The following is a 25,245-nucleotide window of genomic DNA, read 5'->3' as shown; positions in this document are numbered from 1 at the left end:
AATACTCTATTCACTATACCAACAATAGCTTTATATTTAAAATTTGTAATTATGAAATGTATCTAACAGAAACTCTACAAATCCGGCTACGAAGAGATCAAGAAGAAGGGCTATGACCTGCGAGCTGATGCTATTGCTATCAAAGCTGCCAGATCCTCAAGGGACATTGCCAGCGATGTAAGATTTTATTTTATATATATATATATATATATATATATATTACACATCATTATTTCTATAAAATAATGTGTAAGATGCATGATGACACTAGGGTGGCCTATTCATAGGGAGAAGAATGATCATGTTGTCAGACTGCTTAACACTTTTCAGCTGTTGGTCAGGTCAAACATTATCTGTAGGTGAAATTGATCCACACAGTCTGTATTTTTCTCACAGACTTAAAACAGTAAAAAAAATCCAGGTCTCTATGCAGTCCCACATGAAATGATATCTAAAAACAGAATCTGTAATTTATACAGTAAATAAAATATATACCTTGCTTTATTATTCAAGAATGTATTAGTAATTTCAGCATGTTTCATGCACATTTTCCACTATTTACTCCAAAAAAATATAGTTCTTTCATTACAGGTACTTACTGTATATAGAGTCATCAATTTGCATATATTGTACATTCACATCAATCCCTAACCCTCAAGGTACATTCGTACATACAAATTCTAGGGTCAATTTACCTACCAGTGTGTCTTTGGAGTGTGGGAAGAGAGTGGAGTACCCGTAGGAAACCCACACAGGCACAATGATAACATGCAAACTCTGTGCATCAAACCAACAATCATAGTGCTGTCAGGCAGAAGTGCTAACCACTTATCCACTGTGCTGCCCAGATAAATGTGTTCTATTCAAAAAGCATTTTTTGTTACCTATATAATTAAATAGTTATTTTAAGATCATTTATGTAATATATCATATATTAAAATAGCACACATTTCCCAAGTTCCTTTTGAGGAGGGTTAGTTTACCAATGACCTATATTGGGTATATGTAATTAATTCTCAGTATCTGCTTATATAGGATTTACATAGCACCAACAGTTCGTACAGCACTTTACGAAACAAAAGTAGACAGTACAGTTACAATACATTCAATACAAGAAGATTCAGAGGGCCCTGCTCGTGAGGGCTTTCAATCCATAAGATGTTATTTCAAACTGATTTGTTTTGCTATTACACAACTACAATTTTATTTTGTTTTGTATAGCATTTTTGTTATCTAATAAAGTGTACATGTATTATTTACCTATATAATATTACATGTTTCTAGGTTGATTTACTAAAGGCAAATAGGCTATTCAATTTGGTAAAAATTCCCTTCGCAAGGAATACCAAATCATGTGCAAGGAAAAAAGCATTAATTTTGCTTGCACTTGAATAAATGAAGGAAGTTAGCAAAGCTTCACCTCATTCTCCAAGCTAAAGGAAATTTCCCTTGCAAAATGAAAATTCCCTTGCAACGTGAACAACCTATTTTCCTTTAGTAGATCAACACCAAATTTTCCTATTTATTCAAATGAAACACTAGAATTTTTTTTTTTTTGGAAGTGGGGAGAACATTTGCCGGGTTTGCATTTCTGGTCTACCTTTTGTACCACTAGCCCCTCCCTCCTAGATTGTAAGCTCCAAGGAGCAGGGCCCTCCTATCCCTTTTGTATTGAACTGTATTGTTGCTGTATTGTCTCCCGGTATATTGTAAAGCACTAAGCAAACTGTTGGCGCTATATAAATCCTGTATAATAATAATAATAATATTGCTGTTATAAAGATTTTCTAATACTTCTTGTATTTCCTGTGTGAATGCACAGGATGAGCGGGGAAATCTGACACACAGCAATATCAACATGGCAAAGATTCTCATTATTCCCTACTTTACTGTTTTTTCTGTTGCAGTTTGTATTGCTGTTGGAGAGATTTCCCCTCACTCCCTGTAATGATGAGTGAGTGTGAATCCCAAAAAGGATCACAGACAGCAATAGAAACCTCTTAGAGGTTTCCACCATTTTTCACTCTGTCCAAATACAAAATGTCTGGGATTTCACTTTGAATGGACAGAAGTACATCTAATAAAATGCATTTTATTAGATGTACTTTCAGATTTTCTAACGTTACCTATATAAATGTACCTGTGATGTAAAATCTTCTGTGTCTTTTTGAAACTTATTTCAGTACAAGTACAAACAAGCTTACCGTAAGCAGAAAGGCCACCATGTCGGTTTCCGCAGCCTGCAAGATGATCCCAAATCTGTATGGGCCATGCACGTGGCCAAGATACAGAGTGACAGAGAGTACAAGAAGGAGTATGAAAAATGGAGGACCAAGTTCAATACCCCAGTGGATATGCTGGGAATATTACTGGCCAAGAAATGCCAGAAATTAGTCAGTGACATTGACTATAAACATTACCTTCACAAGTGGACCTGTCTCCCTGACCAGAATGATGTGGTACAGGCAAGAAAGATGTACGATATACAGAGTGATGTAAGAACACCTTTTATTATAATTTCAAATACTAGTTATATTAAAGCCCAATAGAAGTTGCAAAAATCAATATACAGACGAATAGACATTGTACTAATAACCTCTATTCTCTGTGTTCCATAGTCTGAGCTCCCTTTTCCTGTTTAAGATGTTGTGCTTAGTGTTTTCAAAATTCAATTTACCGTTTATGTGACAAATGAATGCTGTAAAATGTAATTTCTTGTGTCTCTTCAAGAACATCTACAAATCTGACTTGCAATGGCTTAAAGGAATTGGCTGGGCACCCTCTGGTTCCTTGGATGATGAGAAGAACAAGAAGGCAAGCATCATCATAAGCGAGAAGAAGTATCGCCAACATCCAGACAAATTTAGATTCACCAGTGTCACTGACTCCCTGGAATTGGTGCTGGCTAAATCCAATGCAGATATTATGAATAAGGTAGGTGGCAATTATTAAAAGTGCTCATCTAAAGGTGATATTTTAGTACCATCTTCGAACATACCTGCCACCGCACCCCACTGGCCTGTAAGCGTATATCCTTAGTATACTCCCAGCTTAACTGATAACCATGCCAACAGCTCATGCACATGTGGCTTGGTGGGAGGAAGGTTTAAAGACCCACCAGTCTGCCTTGCACTGGGAGGTCATATGGTCCTTCACTGCTTCCTGCTGTATCAATTACACTACCCTGGAATCCACCTATAAATGATGACCAGATGGTATATGGTCCCATCCAGACTAGCCCATATTCTCCCTGGGTATTTGGTGGACCTGCCCTATGCTGGACTGCTTCTGGTCCAGACTCTTCACTGTTCACTACTTGGAACACTGCTTACTAAGGACCCTTGGCTGGCCTTCCTGCTTTTTTTACCACTGAACATTATTAAACGCCAATTCCAGTTGATACACTTTATTCTGCTAGCTTCTAAACTTACAAAAACGAAGGCATGGAGGAAGCAATTCACCCGTTTTTCAGAAGTTGAATCTCACCTGTTTGGCATTTTTACTAACAAGCAATTGACTAGTATTCTTACTAATAAGATGCAAATCTTCTTAAAATTTGAAACCCATGGCTCATATACTGACTTCCAACGATTTCCTTGGTGCATAAGTGGCCTCCCAGTGGGCTGGACACTCCCTGCGTCACACTCCCCTCCTCCCCTCCCACTCCTCTCCTCCTTCTCCCCTCCTTCTTTCCTCTCTCTTTTCTTATTATTTCTCTTTCTAATGGAACCTAGGTCTCCGTGACTGGACTGATGCCTTGTTGGTCATCTTGATCAATTAATAGTATCAACCTTATGGCTGCCATCTCCTTCACTGTTTTGCTATATTGACCAACTGTTGACCATGCTATCTTGCTGTTTGTACCGTTTTTTGTTATGATCACTGTTTTGTTGACATATTGGTAGCTCAGCTTTTGAGCACCGATTTGTAAACTGTATTTTTATCTCTTTTTAAAATAAAATAAAACATGTTGTACAGAAAAAGTGATAGTGGAGTCTAGAGGGTTACATTATCCACTCAATTTTTACATCCTTTGAGGATTCCATTTGTAGGATGTCCCTGAAATAAATTATACTCCTTTCCTATCCACTTTAGAGCTTCAGTTGTTCCTGCCTGAATTGGGGTGCTCCCACAACTGTGATATTGTAGATATAGGAGGGAGTCTTGAGGGCTACTCTGTCAACTAGTTCCTTATATTCTTTAAGCATTCCTTTAGCAGGATATCCCTGATATAGATCCTTCTTCAGTTGTTATATACTGTAGGTGGAGACTGGTGGGATATACCATCCAGTAGCTTCTTACATTCTTTGAGCACTACATTGGAAGGATGTCCCTGGCATATAGTTTTCTTCCTTCCTGCTCACCTTTAAGCTTCAGTTCTTCCTGTCCACTTTGGGTTGTTCCCACACCTCCTGCTGTAAAAGAAAAATAAATACATAAATAAATACATAAACATCCAACAGAAAGTACGGAACCGTCTTATAATGGCTTGGAAATCAAGCATGGAGATCTTGTCAGTCACATTTCTAAGAAATATACTATCATTTCATTTTCCAGCACATATCATATCTGTAAGACAATAGTTGGGTGAACTGACACTTAAGTGTTTTATAAAAAGGGTATATACTGTGAATCATGTCAGATATTGGGAGGCTCTAATGGACATTTTTTCACAAATTATTTTCCAGCGCCTCTATACTGATGCATGGAATAAGGATAAGACTCAAATCCACATTATGCCTGATACACCAGAAGTCGTTCTGGCAAAACAGAACAAGATTAACTTCAGTGAGGTACGTAAAAGAAAATACAAGAGTGCACCTGCCAAGTTTTATCACATCTATGGCATCCATGATGCACCCAATCTTCACAAATGGTTATATAAAGACATGCAAGGGCATGAGTGCATGTAACTTAAAAGCTTTCCAAAATGTAGAATATTCTGTCATCACAATATCCAATTTTACAATATCATTAATTAAACTGTGACTCTCCACAGAAAATGTACAAACTAGCATTGGAAGAGTCCAAGAAAAAAGGCTACGACCTCCGTCCTGATGCCATTTCTATAAAGGCTGCCAAGGCATCTCGCGATATTGCCAGTGATGTAAGTAACTTAAAATACACTTGTCACTTTTCATAAATCATATGCTACAAAAAAGGAAGGTAATAAAAAATTAAAAGTCAGTTGATCATGTATTGATATCTGGGTATTTTTCTGCTATTGTTTGTTTTTTAAATTTTTTTATCATAGTTACAATATATTACATTTATGTTTATGGGTTTAGATATGCAAGTGTTTATTTGTAAAACAAAGCATAATGTCTTCCTTTCTAGCTTACTGGCCAGATATATCCCCTCAAGTGATAATAATGATATTTTTTCTACAGTTCAAATACAAAACAGCCTACAGGAAGCAGCAGGGTCACCATGTCGGATTTCGTAGTATTAAGGACGATCCAAAATTGGTATGGTCCATGCATGTGGCCAAGATCCAGAGTGACCGAGAATACAAGAAGGACTTTGAGAAGTGGAAGACGAAGTTCAACATGCCAGTAGACATGCTTGGCTTCCTATTGGCCAAAAAATGCCAGACTTTGGTCAGTGATATTGATTACAGAAGATACCTTCACCAATGGACATGTTTGCCAGATCAGAATGATGTCATCCAGGCCAGGAAAGCCTACGACCTTCAGAGTGATGTATGTACATAACTGAATTAACAAAAATATATGTAACAAGACTTTCTTATTTCAAAAAGAGATAACCCTTGGGGTATTGAAATTACTGTGAATTCTTTTCTTTTTTTATAATTTCAAATGGATTAGGCAGTTAGCAAAAAGTACCGAAATAGAGAATATACAAGATTTCTGCATGCATATTATATTTACTGCATATAAATGACTAGGGATTTTTCAGGTATGTTGTAAAGTTGTTTCCAAAGATTATCACTCCCTAAAAAAATGCTACTTTCTGTGGCCTGTTAGTTTTATTGAGGTGTCTATTGAGTAGAGCAGGAAAAGGAGGCATTTAAGGTGATGCTGAAATAATGTTTCATGAGATTAAAAAAAAAGCAGTTCATAAGTCAAAAGGGCTTGCAACTTGTAAATGCACATTTCACGTGACATAACAATCACACACCTGAGCATCATCTGTGTTTATAAATTATTTTCAGAAAGTCTTTATAAAATGAAATGACTAATGGCATTAAAAAAACCTTGCCATCATAATAAACTGCATCTTATATAACAAGGGTAAAAACGGTGATGTAGAATTCAGGACTCATTGTGGTTGTTTCACTAAAAGCAAATAGACTGTTCATTTTGCAAGGGAATTTGCACTTTCCAAGGGAATTTTCCCCAGAGCTTAGACGGGTGAGGCTCTGTGGACTTCCATCATCCAATCCTTTGCAAGCAAAAATGCTTTTTTTAAATGTTCCTTGCAAGTGATTGGGTATTATTTGCAAAGTAAAGTTTCACTGTATTCACCAAGCTCTGCAAATATTTTTGCACAGTGGAATTTTTTTGCAAAGCGAACAGCCTATTTTACTTTGATAAATCAACCCCATTAAGTCTAAACTTAGAATCAGCATACACTTTTAAGAACCTATACATCCAGTGGCAACAATAGGGCCCCAGTTACACTTGCCAATGGGGCCTTTAGCAATTAGGTGCAATTAGCTATTAGAATTGGACTTGTTGCTATGCACAGCTGCTCCAAATTTTGTCTGCTCCAGTCTTAGCAAATTCCCCTTATTAAGTTAGTGAAGCTCAACTCCTGTTACAATATTTCTTACAATATTTTTTTAGCTTTGAGACCCCTTTGGGTTTTTGGTCATGGTCTATAACTCCCTTGTGCAGAATTTTCTATACCCTCTGCGAGGTCACAACACAAGACGTTAGGGGTATCTCTTTATTGGGGACAGAGAAGGGTGATAAACGCACTATTTTAGTGGAGTTGGGAAGGTTTAGCACCTCGGAATGAAAACATGTTTTTGATGAAATTGCCCTTTAAATCATAACAGAAGCACATTATATTGTGTGGCTGTAATACAGATCAACCCACTAATGCACTGAAACATAGCTGCTCTTTTGGTTTATACCAGAACTGCCATTTTGCTAGTTTTGGCCTGCCCCACCATGCCCTTGGCCTAGGTGTCATGACTGACTTGTTAAGCAAATTTTCAGCACAGACACTGGTAATTTTAGATATTTTTTGATGTTGCTGTTGTTTAAAATTATTAAAACATTTTATAAATAACGGGCTCTGCACTTACGTCTTATTGATTTTATACTATGTTTCCTTCCTCCAGAACCAGTACAAATCAGATCTTGGGTGGATGAAAGGCATTGGCTGGGTTCCTATTGGTTCTCTGGAAGTCGAGAAGACAAAGAGAGCCGGAGATATTCTAAGTGATGCAAAGTACAGACAGCACCCCGACACTATCAAATTTACCAGTGTTGTTGACTCCCTGGAGTTGAACCTGGCAAAAGCTAATGCAGACATTATGAACAAGGTAAGTTAATATAAGTTAACAGGTGTATTTTTTTTCTCACGTGTATTCATTGATTTAAAATAATAAGTGACCAACATGTTATTGTGCATATAGCAGAGTACACAATAGGAGTTCTTATCAGTCCTTGCCAAAGGGAACATTATATTATTATGGTACCAGGAGAGGACTGGAAACCATTGGCCTAGGTAAACACAACCAATTAGCTCTTGGAAGGGACAGACTTCTGTGGGTGAAAGAAAGTGTACAATGCAAAAGAGTCATTGTGCTTTATTGATTGATTGCAATGATGAAAGGTTATTCCTTAAGAACATCGAGACACATATTTTTGCATCTTCCAACTTCAGCATCCTTTGCATTTCTCAGAATTCGGTCCCATACCATTTTAGGGCTGCAAAGGAATTCCATGCTGGAAGAGTTCCCTTTCCCAGTTGCTGCCATTGCGGGTCTGAATGGGGCGCAGGTAGCTATATAATGCCCAGCATGTCTCACTGACCAAAGGTTGAGCTCTGATCGATGTATGAATTGTGAAGTATCTCCACTCAGGACCAACAGTCCTACATATCTTATTAGTACTGGCCTGGGGAGCAATTGTCACTCTGTTCCCAACCATTTCTCCCCTGCATGGTACTACTATCTTTACAAGTATAAAGGCATATATATATATATCTAGGGATAATATTGACAGAAGCCTTTTAAAGGTGGAATTTACAGTTTTGTGTAGAGCAGAGAAGAGATAGAACTTTTTTTCTCTGTCTCTCCTGTCTGTGTGACAAGTATCATTGGAAAAAAAGGTAAGCAATGAAAAACTAAAAGAGATTCTAAGATCTCCCCAAAGTTCTGAAAATTGCCGCCTGTGTTTCTGTTGGAGATACCTCCTCTCACTCTCACATACAGTAATAAAGACAAAGGCGTTCTAACCCTTTCCTACTCTATCCAAATGTAAAAAAAAGGTTTCAGCTGGAGTTTGACTGCGAAAGCTAGTGTAATTTTGAGTAAAATCAATAGATTTTGTAACTTCCATTTTTTTTCAAATCTTGTAGCGACTGTACACAGAAGCCTGGAATAAAGATAAGACCACCATTCATATCATGCCTGACACACCCGAAATTGAACTGGCAAGACAGAACAAGATAAACTACAGTGAGGTGAGTAAACTAATATGAATACCAATCATTATAATAATATAAAAAATTCTAAATTGCAGAAAAAACCCCACAAACTTTGCTAACCTTATGTTGTTCAACTGCATCATACACATTGTACTTACTTACAGGTCAGATTGTGGTGCAATAACAGGCTTATCGCAAGCTCGTATAGGCTCTAGCCTAGAGTCACTGGATTCTAGTTGTGGCAAGCCAAAACTTGTTTAATTCTTTTCATACTATTTTCTAGTGTAAAACATTCATACATTATCATATCAGATTCACGTAAAGAGCAGATGCTTGTAAAAGGACACTTATATAGATTCATTTGTACAGAATTTGTCATAGACATGGTAACAAGTTTACTCAGAAAACAGGAATTCACCTATTGCTGCAAGGGTTTCTACACCCTGCGTAGTTATGCTAATGCAGTGAGGGCCAAGTGCCAAGTGGATATGCCAGTTTCTCAAAAGCAGAGTGGTGTTTGAAAACTACACAGCTGTCACAGGGTGCAGTGACAATCCTCCATGCATCCCCTTGTAAAATGAAATCATGCCACAAAACTCGGTGCAGGGGATGCATGGGGTAGTGTTATTGTTCTATCTCTGTAGCCTGTCTGGGTTGCTCTACAACAGGGGCTCAAGCACATGTGTTCAATCCTCTTTGTATTAGAGTAAGTTCACAGTAATGTTGGACTTTTCCAGAATGGGAGGAACCCAGTAAAGAAGGGAAAGTCCATACTAAAGTGTGCACTAGGGCCCTTATCTCTGGAGCTTTGCCATTGGCTCTAACTCTCCATATACAATTTCAAAAACAAACTGTACTTATTACTACTTTGATCACTTACTGTGAAATATGTGATAGCAGTCAGTGCCTACTAAGCTCTCTTGTGCTCCACTAAAGTGCAGTCTTACTTTTGCGTGCTGTAAGATTTGGATTAGATTAAATATTTGACTCAGGTGAGAAAAAAAAGACAGCTGAAACAAGAAGTAAACAAAATAATTATTTAAAACTTTATTTTCTCATTTGCTTTATACAACTCAGATAATTACAATGGCTATGCTAACACAAGGGGGTTTATTTACTATAGGTAACTAGGCTGTTCACTATATAAAATATTATTTGCAAGGGAATTTGCCCCAGAGCTTAGCGAATGAGCTGAAGCTCTGCTGACTTCCATCATGCCATAATGTGCAAGCAAAATAATGTTTTCATGCAAAGTTTCATTTGTCAGGGTTTATACATCTGTGTTGTCACAAAAGTCTGTGGTCATTGATTGTGAAACAATTAAAATGCCCTAATTTTAGCTAATGTCATTGAAATGTCATTACTGAATCTGCAATGTTTTCCCATTCAGAGCAAATACAGACAAGCTATGGAAGAATCAAAGAAGAAGGGGTATGACCTCAGAGTTGACGCCATCTATATTAAAGCTGCAAAGGCTTCCCGAGATATTGCCAGTGATGTAAGTATTGGGTTCTTCTGTTCTGGGGAATATTTTCGTGCTATATGATGGTTGAGATATTCTATATATACGCTCTGCTGTACTCTCAGTTTAGTGCTGAGCTTTTTGTTTTTCAACGGCTTCACCATAACTTGGTGGGGTTATGTTCTGGTGATGGCATATGGCTTTGTAATCAGACAAAATAACATAGAAGGTTGGCTTCCGGAAACTTAACATATTTCTGTCACAAATAGATATACTGTATATTAATATAATACATCATTATTTAAATGTATTAATTTACAGTTATATATTTATTTTTTTATGGTTTGAAAGATCTGAGCAACAGAAATTTAACAAAGTACATTGGTGTGTGATCTACGATACATATAAACTAATACAGCATACAGGTGCATATCAATAAATCAGAATATCATCAAAAAGTTCATTTATTTCAGTAATTCAATTCAAAAAGTGAAACTCGTATATTTTATAGATTCATTACACACAGAGTTATATATTTCAAGTATTTCTTTCTTTTAATTTTGATTATTACAGCTAGTGAAAACTCAAAATTCAGTATCTCAGAAAATTTGAATATTGTGAAAAAGTTCAGTATTGTAGACTCATGGGGGTTTATTTACCAAAGTGGTTCATTCAGAATCTGGTGCAGCTTTTCATAGAAACCAATCAGCTTCCAGGTTTTATTGCTAAAGCTTAATTGAACAAGCTGAGGTTAGAAGCTGATTGGCTACCATGCACAGCTGCACCAGTTTCTGAGTGAACCAGCTTTAGTAAATAAACCCCATGGTGTCACACTCTAATCATCTAATTAACTCAAAACACCTGTAAAGGTTTCCTGAGCCTTTAAATGGTATCTCAGTCTGGTTCCTTAGTTTATACAATCATGGCTGCTGACATGACAGAAGAGGCACAGAATCCAAGTTGCATGAGGTTCAGTGTGAAGTTTCCACAATCAGTGATGATCTGGGGAGCCATGTTATCTGCTGGTGGTGGTCCACTGTGTTTTATCAAGTCCAAAGTCAGCGCAGCCCTCTACCGGGAAATTCTAGAGCACTTCATGCTTCCCTCTGCTGACCAGCTTTATGGAGATGCTGATTTCATTTTCCAGCAGGACTTGGCACCTGCCCACACTGCCAAAAGTACCAATACCTGGTTTAATAATCAGGGTATCACTGTGCTTGATTGGCCAGCAAACTCACCTGACCTAAACCCTATAGAGAATCTGTGGGGTCTTGTCAAGAGGAAGATGAGAGACATCAGACCCAACAATGCAGACGAGCTGATGGCTGCTATCAAAGCAACCTGGGCTTCCATAATGCCTCAGCAGTGCCACAGGCTGGTGGCCTCAATGCCATGCCGGATTGATGCAGTAATTCATGCAAAAGGATCCCTGACCAAGTATTGAGTGCATACTATACTGTATATGGAGATACTTTTCTGTAAGCCAAAATTTCTGTATTAAAAATCCTTTTTTTATTGGCCTTATGTAATATTCTAATTATCTGAGATACTGAATTTTGGGTTTTCACTAGCTATAAGCCATAATCATCAAAATTAAAAGAAAGAAATGCTTGAAATATATTACTCTGTGTGAAATTAATCTAAATATTATATGAGTTTCACTTTTTAATTGAATCACTGAAATAAATTAACTTTTTGATGATATTCTAATTTATTGAGATGCACCTGTATGTGCTTGTGTGTTAAAGTAGTTGTGTGAAGGTTGTGGACAGTACAAATGGAATAGTTGATCCTGTCTATATGCCACAGAGTCTTTCTCGAAGTGTGAAATTTGAACCTCTGGTGGCTTAAGTCCAAACTCTTGGTAAAAGGCAGAGCTAAACTTCTGAGCTAGGTAAAGTCATTTAAAGGGCATATTTTTGTGCTATGGTTTAAATCGTTATGCTACTCCTAGAGTCTAAAACCTATCACTCGACTGACCTTAGTAAGATTGCTCTAGTGTCAGTTGTGAGAAGCTATGAAGACCATATTTGTTTAAAGAATTGTCTTGAAGTAAACTGTAGATATTGGCAGCATTTTGGGGGAAGCAATGTCTTGTTGGAGGGGCAGATGGTAAACAGAGAACAAGGAGGAGATACTGCGTTGTGATTTAAATGGCATTGTTAGCTGGTACATCTCAAAGATAAAGCTCCATGAAAGTGGGGATACAGTCTCTGTAGTCCAAATATAACATTTATTTTACATTTTACTTTTACATTTTTGAACAGTAGGGTTTTAAACAATGAAAAGTCATTACAATGGTGTACAGCTAATGAATAGAAAGATCATCATGAGTTGCTACCACTGAACAGGTTATTACTCTGGTAATTCTCTTTTGCAGTATAAATACAAAACAGGATACCGCAAGCAGCAAGGGCACCACGTTGGGTTCAGAAGTCTCAAGGATGATCCCAAATCTGTTTGGGCTATGCATGTTGCCAAGATCCAGAGTGACCGCGAGTACAAGAAGGATTTTGAGAAACAGAAAACCCATTATCAGACCCCTGTGGAAATGTTGTCTGTGCTGTTGGCCAAGAACTGCCAGAAACTTGTGAGCGACATTGACTACCGCCACTACCTTCACCAATGGACATGTCTGCCAGACCAGAATGATGTTATTCAGGCCAGGAAAGTCTATGACATCCAGAGTGATGTGAGTATTAATTTATAATTTCTGCCTGAAGAACAGTTATGGGAGCACACCTTACAATTGCACATATTTTGGTGGGATATTACCAAGTTTAATTACTTCAATACTGGGCACTTTCACCCCCTTCCTTCCCAGGCCAATTTTCAGCTTTCAGCGATGTTGCACTTTTAATGACAACTGCATGGTCATGCAACACTGTACCCATATGAAATTTTCATCACTTTTTTTCACCACTGGGTTTTTTATTTTTGATAAACAAACAATGAAAAAAATTCTTAAAATAAAAAAAGTTTTTCTTAGTTTCTGTTATTACAGTTTGCAAATAAGTAGTTTTTCTCCTTCACTGATATGCGCTGATGAGGCTGCAGTGATGGGCACTGATCAGGTGCCACTGATGGGCACAGATGAGGCAACACTGATGAAGAGGCACTGATAGGCAACACTCATGGGGCTGCACTGATTATCAGTGTAAACGTCCCCTGTCAGAACTGCTGGTTCCCAGCTCTCCTCTTCTCATTCTGTGACAGTGCCTTGAAGAAAGGACTACCGATAACCAGAAAGTCTGTTCACAATGTGATCAGCTGTGATTGGACACAGCTGATCACATGTAAAGGGCTGCTGTGATTGTCCCTTTACCATGATCTGTAATCAGCTGTGTCCAAAAGGCACATCAATCACAGACCCCACCAGATGCGCACCCCCAGGGGGCGTGTACGAGGCACATTATAGGAGGACGTCTATAGACAATATCCCAGAAAGAGGGAACTGCACTATAGCCATCTTTTGGCTACACTGCAATAATGAAGAGGTCAAACCACTAAAGCAATCTTGGATAAAGCAGTTTTCCTTTCATCTTACTATGGGTAGATTGGGACAGGATGAACGTGGCTGTGAGAAATTAAAAAAGCTCCTAATTTAAGACCCATTCTTTAAAAACAACAAATCAAGTAAGGATGGCTCAAAATAACAAGCGGTAATAGCCTTACTGCTTGTTCTTTTTGTGTCCCAACCTCAGCAAAATAGTCCTATGCTTGTCAGTATGCTGTATAAAAGGACCTATTGGCTTGGTGTGGAAGCAGCGGTCTCTCCACTGTGGTCTGATATGCTTTCTGCGTAGGACATACAGTACTCTGATCAGTAGGGAGCATGAGCTTTGCTGATTGTTGCGCTGTAAGGCAAACTTAGCAGAAGCATGTCAGACACCTACTTCCACCCAGCTTCTTTCTCAACAACATACTGCCAACTATAGGGTTTTTCTGCAAGGGAAGACACACCTTTACAAAAATAAGTATCACAGCAATTATCACTTGTTATTGTGAGCAATCCTAACACAATTAGCTTTTTTGTAAGATTTAAAGGATAAGTTCACCTTTAGTAATATTAACATGTTACTGAAGCACCTGCCGGCACCCAGACCTGATCCTACATTGTAACAGTGGATGGGGGATCTTCTCCCTGCACCTGTTGTCACAAATCAAATACATTGAGGACGATGGTTCATAGTTCTCAATGAATTGTGAGGGCGCTCTCATAGTTCATTGATTCTTCCTGGACTTCTGTAACTGCCTGCCCATATGGGAAGATACAGGCAGACAGTGTACTGAGAGTCTGCAGGAGCCTGGCATTGCGCCTGCAATCTGCTGATGGTGGGGGCAATGCTTTATGGGCTCCTAAGACAAAAAAATATAAATGCAAAAAAATTTGCATTATTTTTTTAAAAGGTGAACTTAGCCCTTAAATATTTAACCCCTTCCCGCCGACACCTCTCATGTGGGAATTCCAGTTTTGTGACTCCTGTGACCCACCAGTCACTGTACTGGGAGCGCAGAAAGCGTGCTCTCAGTACAGGTAATTGTTTACATAGGGCCACATACAGTATATTTGTGGCTGCTTGTCATTAAAGCCCACCTGCAGAGAGGGCTTATATGCGTATGGTCGGTGAGAAGCATTTAAATTCATGGGTGTGCGCAGAGTGCAGTCATTGGTGTCGTTACAAATATATTTAACATTTATTTGCCTTGTAATAAAATATGATTAATCAAAAAATACTGTACACTGACACATCTGTAAGCTTGTGAAGTTAAAACTTTGATTGGATCTAAAGGCTAATTTTTTTATTCATAGTTTTTAATAGAATAGGATGGAGTACGGGTTAAAAGCCCCGTCTCTCTTTTTTGTCATCTGTGTGCCATGGGGGAAATTTATCTCCATTTTCTGTCCAGTAGACTCAGCAGGAAGTAAGAGGAAATCTCTAATACCCTCTTAGACATTTGCCACTGGAACAAGTGTCAATATTGAAAGGTTTCCCCTTGGTTTCTGTTCCATTGACAACTAAAAATATTATTTCTATCACTGTCATTCTTGGGGAGAGTGGTCTTCCCAGTTGAGACACATGCAGCAATAAAAAAGAAACCCCTTCTGTTACTTCTTTTTTTAGCTCAGAACAGAAGTAACAGTAGAGATTTCTGCAAGATGGTGGTTTTTTAAAATATTACAAGCATGCGCCCCCCCTTCCCCGTTAACCAGCCCCATGCTCTCAACATGAGTGGGGTGCCCTGCCAGAGGGGACGCCCCCTGGCAAACCACCTTGTCCCCATGTTGATGAGGACAGGAACCTCTTTCCCACAACCCTAGCTGGTGATTGTGGGGGTCTGCGGGCAGGGGGCTTAGCAGAATCTGGAAGCCTCCTTTAATAATAAGAGGGCCACAGATATCGCCCCCTCCCCCCATGTACATGACTATGGGGTACATAGTATCCCTACTCATTCACATAAAACAACAGCTGTAACCTAGAAATAAATACACCCAAACCTTTGAAAAGCCATTTATTAAAAAAAAATAAAATCCTCAAAAAATCCCTCATTGTAAATCCATCATCAATCACGATGCCTAAATAAAAAAACAAATTCACTGGATATGCACTTTGTGTTTTACCATACACAGGTATGAAAATAATGTTTGGTGTGAGGTTAGGTTTGCCATCACTCTATGCGTGTACATATCTTTGAATTTTCTTTTTATATCACCTAGCAAAATTGGTAAATTATCTTACGCTTTTTTTGTTGTTGTTTGATATTGTTAGATAGCATTCTTTCTAAATAACAGGCTCTCTTTACTTGTATTGAACTCTTGTGATTTAATGCTAAGTTTTCTGTCTGCAGAACCAGTACAAAGCAGACTTACAGTGGCTGAAAGGTACTGGCTGGGTCCCCATTGGCTCACTAGAGGTAGAGAAGACCAAGAAAGCTGGTGAAATTCTTAGTGAAAAGAAATACCGCCAGAACCCAGACACCCTCAAATTCACTAGTGTTTCTGATTCCATGGAACTGATGCTAGCAAAAGCTAATGCTGAAATCATGAACAAGGTAATGTTTGAAATGTTTTAAGTATTGAGTCATTGTATTGGTTGCTTTTCCTGCTGTCTTTGCTTCAATTAGCAGAAATGCTGTTAATTTTATGAAAAAGGTTACAGGGCTACTGAATTGTCTCCTTTCCAGCAGTCATCTCTTGAAACAGATGTAACTCTTGACAACTCATTTCATGCTGCAGTTTGAAGATCTTGTTAAAGATCCATTATTAAATATTTAGCAATAGTAATAAGAGTTAGTGAATGTCACATATTTACCCATAAAACATAAAAGGAACAGTTGGATTCGTGCACCCAATTTTTGTCAATGTATTTGGCGCAGGAGTAGTGCTAATCAGGTATGTGTGGCACTACAAAAGTAAGGGTTAGATTTAGGATCATGTTAGGAGTTCAGGTTTAAGTTTAAGTTTAGAGCTAGCTTTTAAAGAGTCTAAGTGATACCAAACCCTCATTTTTTTTCAGATTAAGAGGTTCACATACACCTATTATGTGTAATTGTCCTCTTCTAAAGTGTCCCTTTCCTCCTGTCCCTGGCATGGCTGGATCTAGGGCAGGGGTGGGCAAACTTTTTGACTTGAGGGCCGCAATGGGTTCAAATATTGGACCCGGGGGCCGGACTAACTGCTGGCTGGCCCAGCCACTACCATGCCATCCATAGTAAGTAAAGTAATATTCCCCCATAGTAAGCATAGTAATTAATCCCCCATAGTAATTCATCCCCCATAGTAATTCATCCCCCATATAGTAATTCATCCCCCATAGTAATTCATCCCCCATAGTAATTCATCCCCATATAGTAATTCATCCCCCATATAGTAATTCATCCCCCATATAGTAATTCATCCCCCATAGTAATTCATCCCCCATATAGTAATTCATCCCCCATATAGTAATTCATCCCCCATAGTAATTCATCCCCCATAGTAATTCATCCCCCATATAGTAATTCATCCCCCATAGTAATTCATCCCCCATATAGTAATTCATCCCCCCTATAGTAATTCATCCCCCATAGTAATTCATCCCCCATATAGTAATTCATCCCCCCTATAGTAATTCATCCCCCCTATAGTAATTCATCCCCCATATAGTAATTCATCCCCCCTATAGTAATTAATCCCCCATATAGTAATTAATCCCCCATAGTAATTCATCCCCCATAGTAATTCATCCCCCATATAGTAATTCATCCCCCATAGTAATTCATCCCCCATAGTAATTCATCCCCCATAGTAATTCATCCCCCATAGTAATTCATCCCCCATATAGTAATTCATCCCCCATAGTAATTCATCCCCCATAGTAATTCATCCCCCATATAGTAATTCATCCCCCATAGTAATTCATCCCCCATATAGTAATTCATCCCCCATATAGTAATTCATCCCCCATAGTAATTCATCCCCCATATAGTAATTCATCCCCCATATAGTAATTCATCCCCCATAGTAATTCATCCCCTCTATAGTAATTCATTCCCCCCATATAGTAATTCATCCCCCCTATAGTAATTCATCCCCCCTATAGTAATTCATTCCCCATATTGTGTCAATTCACTTACCTTTGCTCCGCGCGTACCTCTTGCCGTGTTCCCGCGCCGTTCCGGTCTTCAGGGCGGACTGTGAGAGGAGAGGAGTTCCTCACGCTGCCCCGCCTACATCCTGACAGCCAATGTTTGCCACACTCCGCGGGCCGGATTAAAAGGTCCGCCGGGCCTGGCCCACGGGCCGTAGTTTGCCCATTGCTGATCTAGGGGGGTTCCGGGATGGGCTGTGCCCCCCCAGATTTAAGTTGTTCTCCTCCCAACATAATAATATGTAGCTGAGATCAGATTCCCTAACACAATGTGTAGCTGGCTGCTGTGGTGCAGTTCTGACCTGTGAAATTCCCTGATTGGATTGGCAGCTGCAGTAGCCAGCTACACACTGTGTGGAGGAATACTGATCTAAGCTATGTGCTGTGTGGGGAGGAGGAAATCTCTTAAGTGCCCTGCCAGAAGCTACCTTGTCCTCAACTCTGCTGATCACTGTCTTCCGCCATGCTGACCCCTGTACATTTCCCTGCTAACCCCTGTCCTCTGCCATGCTAACCACTGCACATTGAATAGATAACCCACTGTACACTGCCCTACAAACTAATGGCCTCTGTACACTGCCTTACAAACTGCTGACCCTATCCTTTGCCATGCTGACTCCCATATACACTGCTCTTACAGTGTAGAGCTCTTACACTGGTCTACACTGACTCTTAAACACTGTCCTGTCGACCTCGCATCCTCTGCCCCCTGACATTCTTCACTGCACCCCCATATCAGGCTAGATCCAGCCCTGGTCCCTGGGATCACAATGCTGTTGTCACCACCTCCCCATTTGTTGGTGTCTCCTCAGCTAGCCTTGTGCTGAGACGACACCCGTACATGCTCCCTTCCTGAACCAAGCAACCTCCCTTCCCGTCTGCTCCCAACAGTTTGACTGATGGGAACAGAAACGTATTGCTCCGATGCCCTCAGTGTCTGCTAAAGATCCAGGAAGTTCAAGGATTGGTGTTAATCGATCCTTCCCCCTGGCAGAGGTAATGAAGATGACAGATAAGTGTTTGGGGACTAGGGGTAGTAAAAGCACTTTATTTGCCTTAATGCTGTGAATGTGTTAGGGTAAAAAAGTGTAGCCTTTAGTACTACTATAAGTATTGCATGAGCAGCTGTTATTTTCTCTGTTTAATAAACAATTGAAAGTGTTTTGTTGTATCTGTTTAATAGGTGCAATAATTACCAGTTCCTGCCAGAAATGTAATGGGTTTCATTTTCCTGTTTGAGCTTTCAACTCAAGTGCCTGTGGGGTGCTAAAGCCTCACGCAGTGTTATCAACCATGCCCCATTCACCTCTGTGAACTACAGCAAACCTTCCTGTGTTATGGAAAAAAGGAGGGAGGTAGATGTTCTGCAATCCAAAATAGGAGCCAACAGTCTAGGGTGACAACATGGTGCCTCTATAGAGACAGTAAAGTGAATGATGTTAGCACGTTAGGACAGTAAGCATGTTATGGAGGATCATCAGGTGAAAATAAAGAGGAACAGTACTGAAAAAAAACAATGCAGCCACCACAATTTAGGACTGGTAATCTACATTTTGCTTTGTCCTTGGGTTTAGGTACTCTTTAAGGTTAAGTTATACTTTGACATGGTCCAACATTAACCTTCACTGTTCCTTTCTTCTCTCCTGAAGAAGCTGTGCGCAGTTACACTAAGCACGATAGTTACAATCACCTTAGAATAATACCAGCAAGCTGGGACTTTCCAAGTGTAGTGGTCACTTGTTGCACCAACTATTAGCAGGAGAGGAGGCACAGAAGGACAAAGTTGGGAGCTATCAAAAGAGAGGAATTAATTATAATTGTGAAAATAACAAATGCACAAGTACCGTATGTTACACATAGAAAATGATGACCTACTGATTTTAGTGCAAAACCGGCCCAAATTATGATATTAGATTGTAAGCCCTTTAGGAGGCAGGGACTGATGTGAATAGCTATATAAAGTACTTTATAATATGTTTTTTCTATATACAGTAAATGCACATAGCTGGAAAATCCTTACAAGGGTGCGCAGTAAGCCATGCCATGGCAGCCATTCAAATTTTTTTACCTCACTGAAACAGAGGATGACTGCTGATTGCTGGTTGTGAGATACTGTGTATTGCACATTTTCTTCACCTTATTAAACTAGCTGATAAGGCTGTTGCTGTGTCTTAGTGTTTATTGTTATGTCATTAACTCTGTTCATGTTGGTGTCTCATAGCGCCTGTACACCGAAGCATGGAACAAGGATAAACAAACGGTCCATGTGATGCCAGACACTCCTGAAATCGAGCTGGCCAAAGCAAATCGTATCAATTACAGTGAGGTAGGTAGTACTGGTAAGAGGGGTTAAAAAACAATAATATATATATATATATATATATATACTCAGGCTCAGAGTGAGAGGTAGCCTTTTAACATGACAGAGTGGATAGGACCAGCACTGGGAAGGGCAGATAATGATATTCAAGAACTAGGCAGGTCTTCGTGTTGATGAGAACCCTGGAAACAATGGAAATATATGTATAGCCAAAACTTTTTTTTTTATTTGAGATATGTTTGACAGTAGTCATGGATCACTGCCTGCAGGGCCCTGCTAATGTTGCAAAAAATATGGCAGTGTCCATCAGTACTTAGCTATTTTTAAGATAAGTAAGAAAGTGAGTTTAGCTAAAGCTAATTTCACCTTAGCTAGCTCCCTCTTAATCTTGATTTCTTCTATTTTTTTCAGCACAGTAGCATCTATTCTCAGGTTTTTCTAATATTTGTGTTTTTCTGTTCTTACAGAAACAGTATAGACTTGCCCTGGAGGAAAGCAAAAAGAAGGGTTATGACTTACGTGTTGATGCCATCTCCATTAAGGCAGCAAAGGCTTCAAGAAATATAATCAGTGATGTAAGTGTCCCAGAAAATTGCATTTCATTTACTTTTTTTAGAATGCAACAATTGCAGGGCTTTTTTATTTCAATATTTTATTAATTCCTACAGTATAAATACAAGGCAGGCTACAGAAAGCAGCAAGGCCATCATGTTGGATTCAGAAGTCTCAAGGATGATCCCAAATCTGTTTGGGCTATGCATGTTGCCAAGATCCAGAGTGACCGTGAGTACAAGAAGGATTTTGATAAACAGAAGACCCACTATCAGACCCCTGTGGAAATGTTGTCTGTGCTGTTGGCCAAGAACTGCCAGAAACTTGTGAGCGACATTGACTATCGCCGCTACCTTCATCAATGGACATGTCTGCCAGACCAGAATGACGTCATTCAGGCCAAGAAAGCTTATGAACTTCAGAGTGATGTATGTGATCAGATTTCTACAAATTGTTTTCTAAATCTGCAAACATTTCATCACCCAAGAATAATTTGTTTCAACGATTTTGTTTTAGGCGGTCTACAAATCTGACCTGGAATGGCTGAAAGGTATTGGTTGGGTGCCTTCTGGTTCTTTAGAAGTGGAAAAGGTAAAGAAAGCTGGACAGATCTTGAGTGAGAAGTTCTATCGTCAAAAGCCAGATACTTTCAAGTTCACATCTGTCCCAGACTCAATGGAAATAGTACTGGCCCAGAACAATGCTCAGACTATGAACAAGGTAGGTTTATCACTATCAATATGAAGTTTTTCAAACCCTATAGGGATCTTGCTATTAGGTTTTTTTAATGGTAGAAGTTAGTATTAGTTTTTTGTGTCGTTAGAGAAGAATTAGCCTGTAAATGAATAAAATACTTGTTTTTCTGGTGAGCTCTTCATGAGCTCAGGCTGTCACTCCTGTGTCTTTGATGCTGTGTTTCCTTCCTGCAACCACTGAATCACTACAGGACACAGCTGTAAAGTAATGGGCGACAGGAGTATCCACATGACACAGCAGGGGAAATGCTTTCTGACATACCCAGAAGTGTCAGATAGCAGCGGTGGTTGTAGCTCAGGAAAGAGCAAAAATTGAACACACCACCTGCCTGAAAATTTGATGTACAGGTTTATTCTACTTTTATTTCTTCCAGCTAGCAACAGGGTCACTCTTAAAGTGGTAGATATGTGTTAATGATCTCCAAATTATAGAAGGTTTCTTTAAAGACGTCAGAAAAGCTGTTTAAAGGTTGCTGAAAGCTCTGTAATCGCTTGATGTACACACTGATTAAATATAAATTGGAGGCCATATGTACAAGGCTTTTAAGGCATTGATTTTAGGAAACTTAGGACTGCGTTGAGAGGAATAGGCTTTCTCTTTCCTGAGGATGAAGAGAGAACAGAGAAGCTTTGTTGCCGAATAGCCTAGTACAGTTGATGCTATCAGCAAGCAGTAATCAACTTTTAACTCTAAGGGCTTGTTCACCACAGCCCCATTGGGCTTTGTTTTGTATAGGACCTGTTAATATGCATTGTGTGTGCCTTGCATTGTGCTATGCAAGCATCATTTTATCCCAGTGCAGCATGTCACAACAAGCTTCAATGCATTGCAACGTGCTGCAGCGCGAATTTATATGGAAGTAAAAAATAGAGACTATAGAAAACAAATCAAGCAATTCATGATTCGTTATAGCAATGCAGTGAAGCACATCGCACACCAGAGCACATGCATTATGCACTGTGTTATGCACAGCATGATGTGAACAAGCCATAAAGAATGTTTTGACCATTAAAACAAGTCTTGGTTGCCGAGAACTGTTACTGCAATTTTTGTGAAAATGTATAGATTGTCGCCAAATTTCAATATTTTGGCGCAATACATTGGGATGCAATTAGGTGTTCTTCTAATAGGTGCTGGAGTTTAAATGGCTTCTGATTTTTACAAAAACCCACTTTCAACTATACTGTCTGTTAAAAAAATAGCCTCTCCTTTGACTTCTTATTTTATGTTTTTTGACAGAAAAAAAAATGAAAGCAACAATACACAAAAAAATGAATTAATTTACACAAACATTAGGAAAAACGCAAAGAATTATATAAATGTAACCAAAATATACCAAAGAAAACCTTTGTCGACAAGTGAATTAAAGATGATCCAGATATTCATACTGTACACCTCCATCTCACTGGTAGCGCTGTGAAAGAACTTCAAATATTACAACCAGGGGCAGACTGACCATTTGGAAACTCGGGCACTGCCTGAGGGCCCGGGGTCAGTAGGGGGCCCCATGAGATGCCCCTGGTATCTTTTTCATAGGCTTTTTTGAGTTTGGCCAAGGACACAGGGGCCCCACGATCCCCTATTGCCTGGGGGCCCCATGACTTGTCAGTCCACCCCTGATTACAACTTTACATAAATGACATTAAGTGCAAAGGAAATACTTTTCTTTTAACGTGCAAACAGAATGTTCAAAAAAGTGACAAAAGTTTGTATGTGTCCATACAAAAAACTGTAAACAAATGCTGGTTTCCTTCCTGGAGTGTCCACCGCACACCATATGTGATAATGCAGTGCCTCTCCCTTTGGATTAAAACTCACCAGATGAATATGCCAACCATTCTCATGACTGGCATATCTCACTTAAAGATCTCCACCATAACCTCCAGGCATCATATCATTAAATCAATTCTCTTTCTGATTCCTCTTTTTAAAAAGTTATGTGGAACGCACAAAAAGACCTCCTAAAAAGAGGATAGCATTGTGTAACATTGTGAATGGCTATAAATATCACAGTGTATCTGAACATTTCAAAAAGTTCCATAACAAGAACCCATGGGGTCTACAATTTTGGGGGGTGGATAGGGTGTATCCCTTTTGGAGGGGTTTGAATAGATTAAGGGACCTCTCCAAGAGAGGAAACCAAGTGGACATTTACCCTATACTCACTGGCACCTGTAGGTTTGAATATTGAATTAAACTCTTTTAGCGGTGGATGCTCTAGGAAGGAAGCCAGCACTTATTTATAGTTTTTTGTATATACACTTATGGACTTTTGTCGCATTTGTTTTGCACATTCTGTTTGTATGTTAAAAGAAAAGTATTTTGTTTGCACTTAATGTCATTTATGTTAAGTTGTGATATTTGAATTTTTTCACAGCGCTACTAGTGAGATGGATAAGTATGTATAGTTGTATCATCTTTAATTTACTTGTTGGTGATATTTTGACTTAATATTGAGGTAGCAGCAGTATTTTTATGTATTAATTTGTACACATTTCAGCACTGTATTTACTGTGTGTAGCTCAGCGTGGTTTTGGGTCATCAAAGAAAACGTTACATGTTGATTGAAGATCTTAGGCTTTTTTTAAACAGTCCTAATTATTAAAAATGTATATTTTGTCCCAAAATGAAAGTTTTTTTTTTTTTTGCTGTGGGTATTTAGGCTACACAAATGTGCAACCTTTATTTGTATAAAACAATAATTGACTATTAATTGAAATAATTATCAAAACTTTACATTTTTATAAAAGCAAAAAAATTTTAAGTCTGCAGGGTTTTTTTGAGCTTTTTACATTCTATAAATTAGTGAACTGGTGTGTTATTTTGTCCTTCCAGCGCCTGTACACTGGAGCCTGGGATATTGACAAGAGAACCATCCATGTCATGCCAGACACACCAGAGATCCTGCTTGCAAAGGCTAATTCTGTCAATATCAGTAATGTAAGTGTTCTATTAAGTTGGAGTCATTGTACGTTGTAATTACATGGATTTTACTATGGAAATATTGTTGATGAACTCATGCATTCTTTTTTTATCATCAGAAATTATATACCAAAGGATGGGATGAGGCCAAGATGAAAGCATATGACATAAAGGCTGACACTATTGCCATCAAGAGCGCCAGAGCTTCCAGGGATATTGCCAGCGATGTGAGTATAGAACGCAAACATTAGGCACACTAGCATGAAAAATTGAAGTACACATAAAAAAGATGAGATCATGCAACTTAAAGGAATACTCTATTAATATATAAAAAAATTACAATATTCACAACTGCATTCTCCAAAATTATTTTAGCAGATATTTGTGGACATTTGCAGTCATTTTCAAACATCTCCCTATAGACATTTACTAAGCCATATTTCACTTCTTCATTAACTTTATAGAGATATGAGATTAAATTTACAGTATATGCTGATTTTAGAAAACATTATTGCAGATTTGCCTCAGGTTCTGCACTGCAGGTACTGAGAATGGATAGTTTATGCATTACCATTTTCTGCACTAAAGGAAGTAGGAGTGCTAAGTGGAAAGGTCTACTAAGATCAGTTCCACAGAACAAATTCTGTGAAGTAATCAGAAAATGGTAAATCTGTTGAGTGTTTTCTAATTTTGCTATGATTGCAAGCAAAAACAGTATGAAATTTTTGGTAGTTTAAATAGCCATAGTCAGATGTAGATTGAAATGGAAGGGCCATTAGAAATAGCGTTAACTTATAAAATACTGTAGCTTGTGTGCCAATTATAAAAGTAGACAAATTACTAATGGACTAATTGTTTTTCTTTCTTATACTGTATATTGAGGGATGGGGAAATTTTTCACAATCAAATTATACTACTGCCTACTGGAGGATTGAACATAACCCCTCCTACTACCAGCATGCCTTAGTTTCTCTACC

At 38.7% G+C, this 25,245-nt stretch overlaps 1 protein-coding gene across 27 annotated transcripts in view; it reads left to right on the top strand.

Moving 5' to 3' along the window:
* The window catches only part of NEB (nebulin), a 257,274-nt gene that overhangs the window by 116,956 nt on the left and 115,073 nt on the right, over positions 1–25,245 (top strand). For all 27 annotated transcript variants that reach the window (XM_089659448.1, XM_089659440.1, XM_089659316.1 and 24 more), the window contains 17 exons: positions 70–177; positions 2,184–2,495; positions 2,731–2,934; positions 4,689–4,793; positions 5,000–5,107; positions 5,391–5,702; positions 7,313–7,516; positions 8,557–8,661; positions 10,016–10,123; positions 12,468–12,779; positions 15,938–16,141; positions 19,940–20,044; positions 20,506–20,613; positions 20,707–21,018; positions 21,107–21,310; positions 24,182–24,286; positions 24,388–24,495. In XM_089659448.1, coding sequence (XP_089515574.1) covers positions 70–177; positions 2,184–2,495; positions 2,731–2,934; positions 4,689–4,793; positions 5,000–5,107; positions 5,391–5,702; positions 7,313–7,516; positions 8,557–8,661; positions 10,016–10,123; positions 12,468–12,779; positions 15,938–16,141; positions 19,940–20,044; positions 20,506–20,613; positions 20,707–21,018; positions 21,107–21,310; positions 24,182–24,286; positions 24,388–24,495 — 3,024 coding nt within the window. The remainder of the gene's footprint in view (positions 1–69; positions 178–2,183; positions 2,496–2,730; positions 2,935–4,688; positions 4,794–4,999; positions 5,108–5,390; positions 5,703–7,312; positions 7,517–8,556; positions 8,662–10,015; positions 10,124–12,467; positions 12,780–15,937; positions 16,142–19,939; positions 20,045–20,505; positions 20,614–20,706; positions 21,019–21,106; positions 21,311–24,181; positions 24,287–24,387; positions 24,496–25,245) is intronic.

The sequence above is a fragment of the Staurois parvus genome, unplaced genomic scaffold, assembly GCF_062004578.1.
Source record: "Staurois parvus isolate SC_StPar_1 unplaced genomic scaffold, SC_StPar_1.0 ptg000031l, whole genome shotgun sequence".
Taxonomy (NCBI): Eukaryota; Metazoa; Chordata; class Amphibia; order Anura; family Ranidae; genus Staurois; species Staurois parvus.
This window is presented reverse-complemented; position numbering and strand designations above follow the sequence as displayed.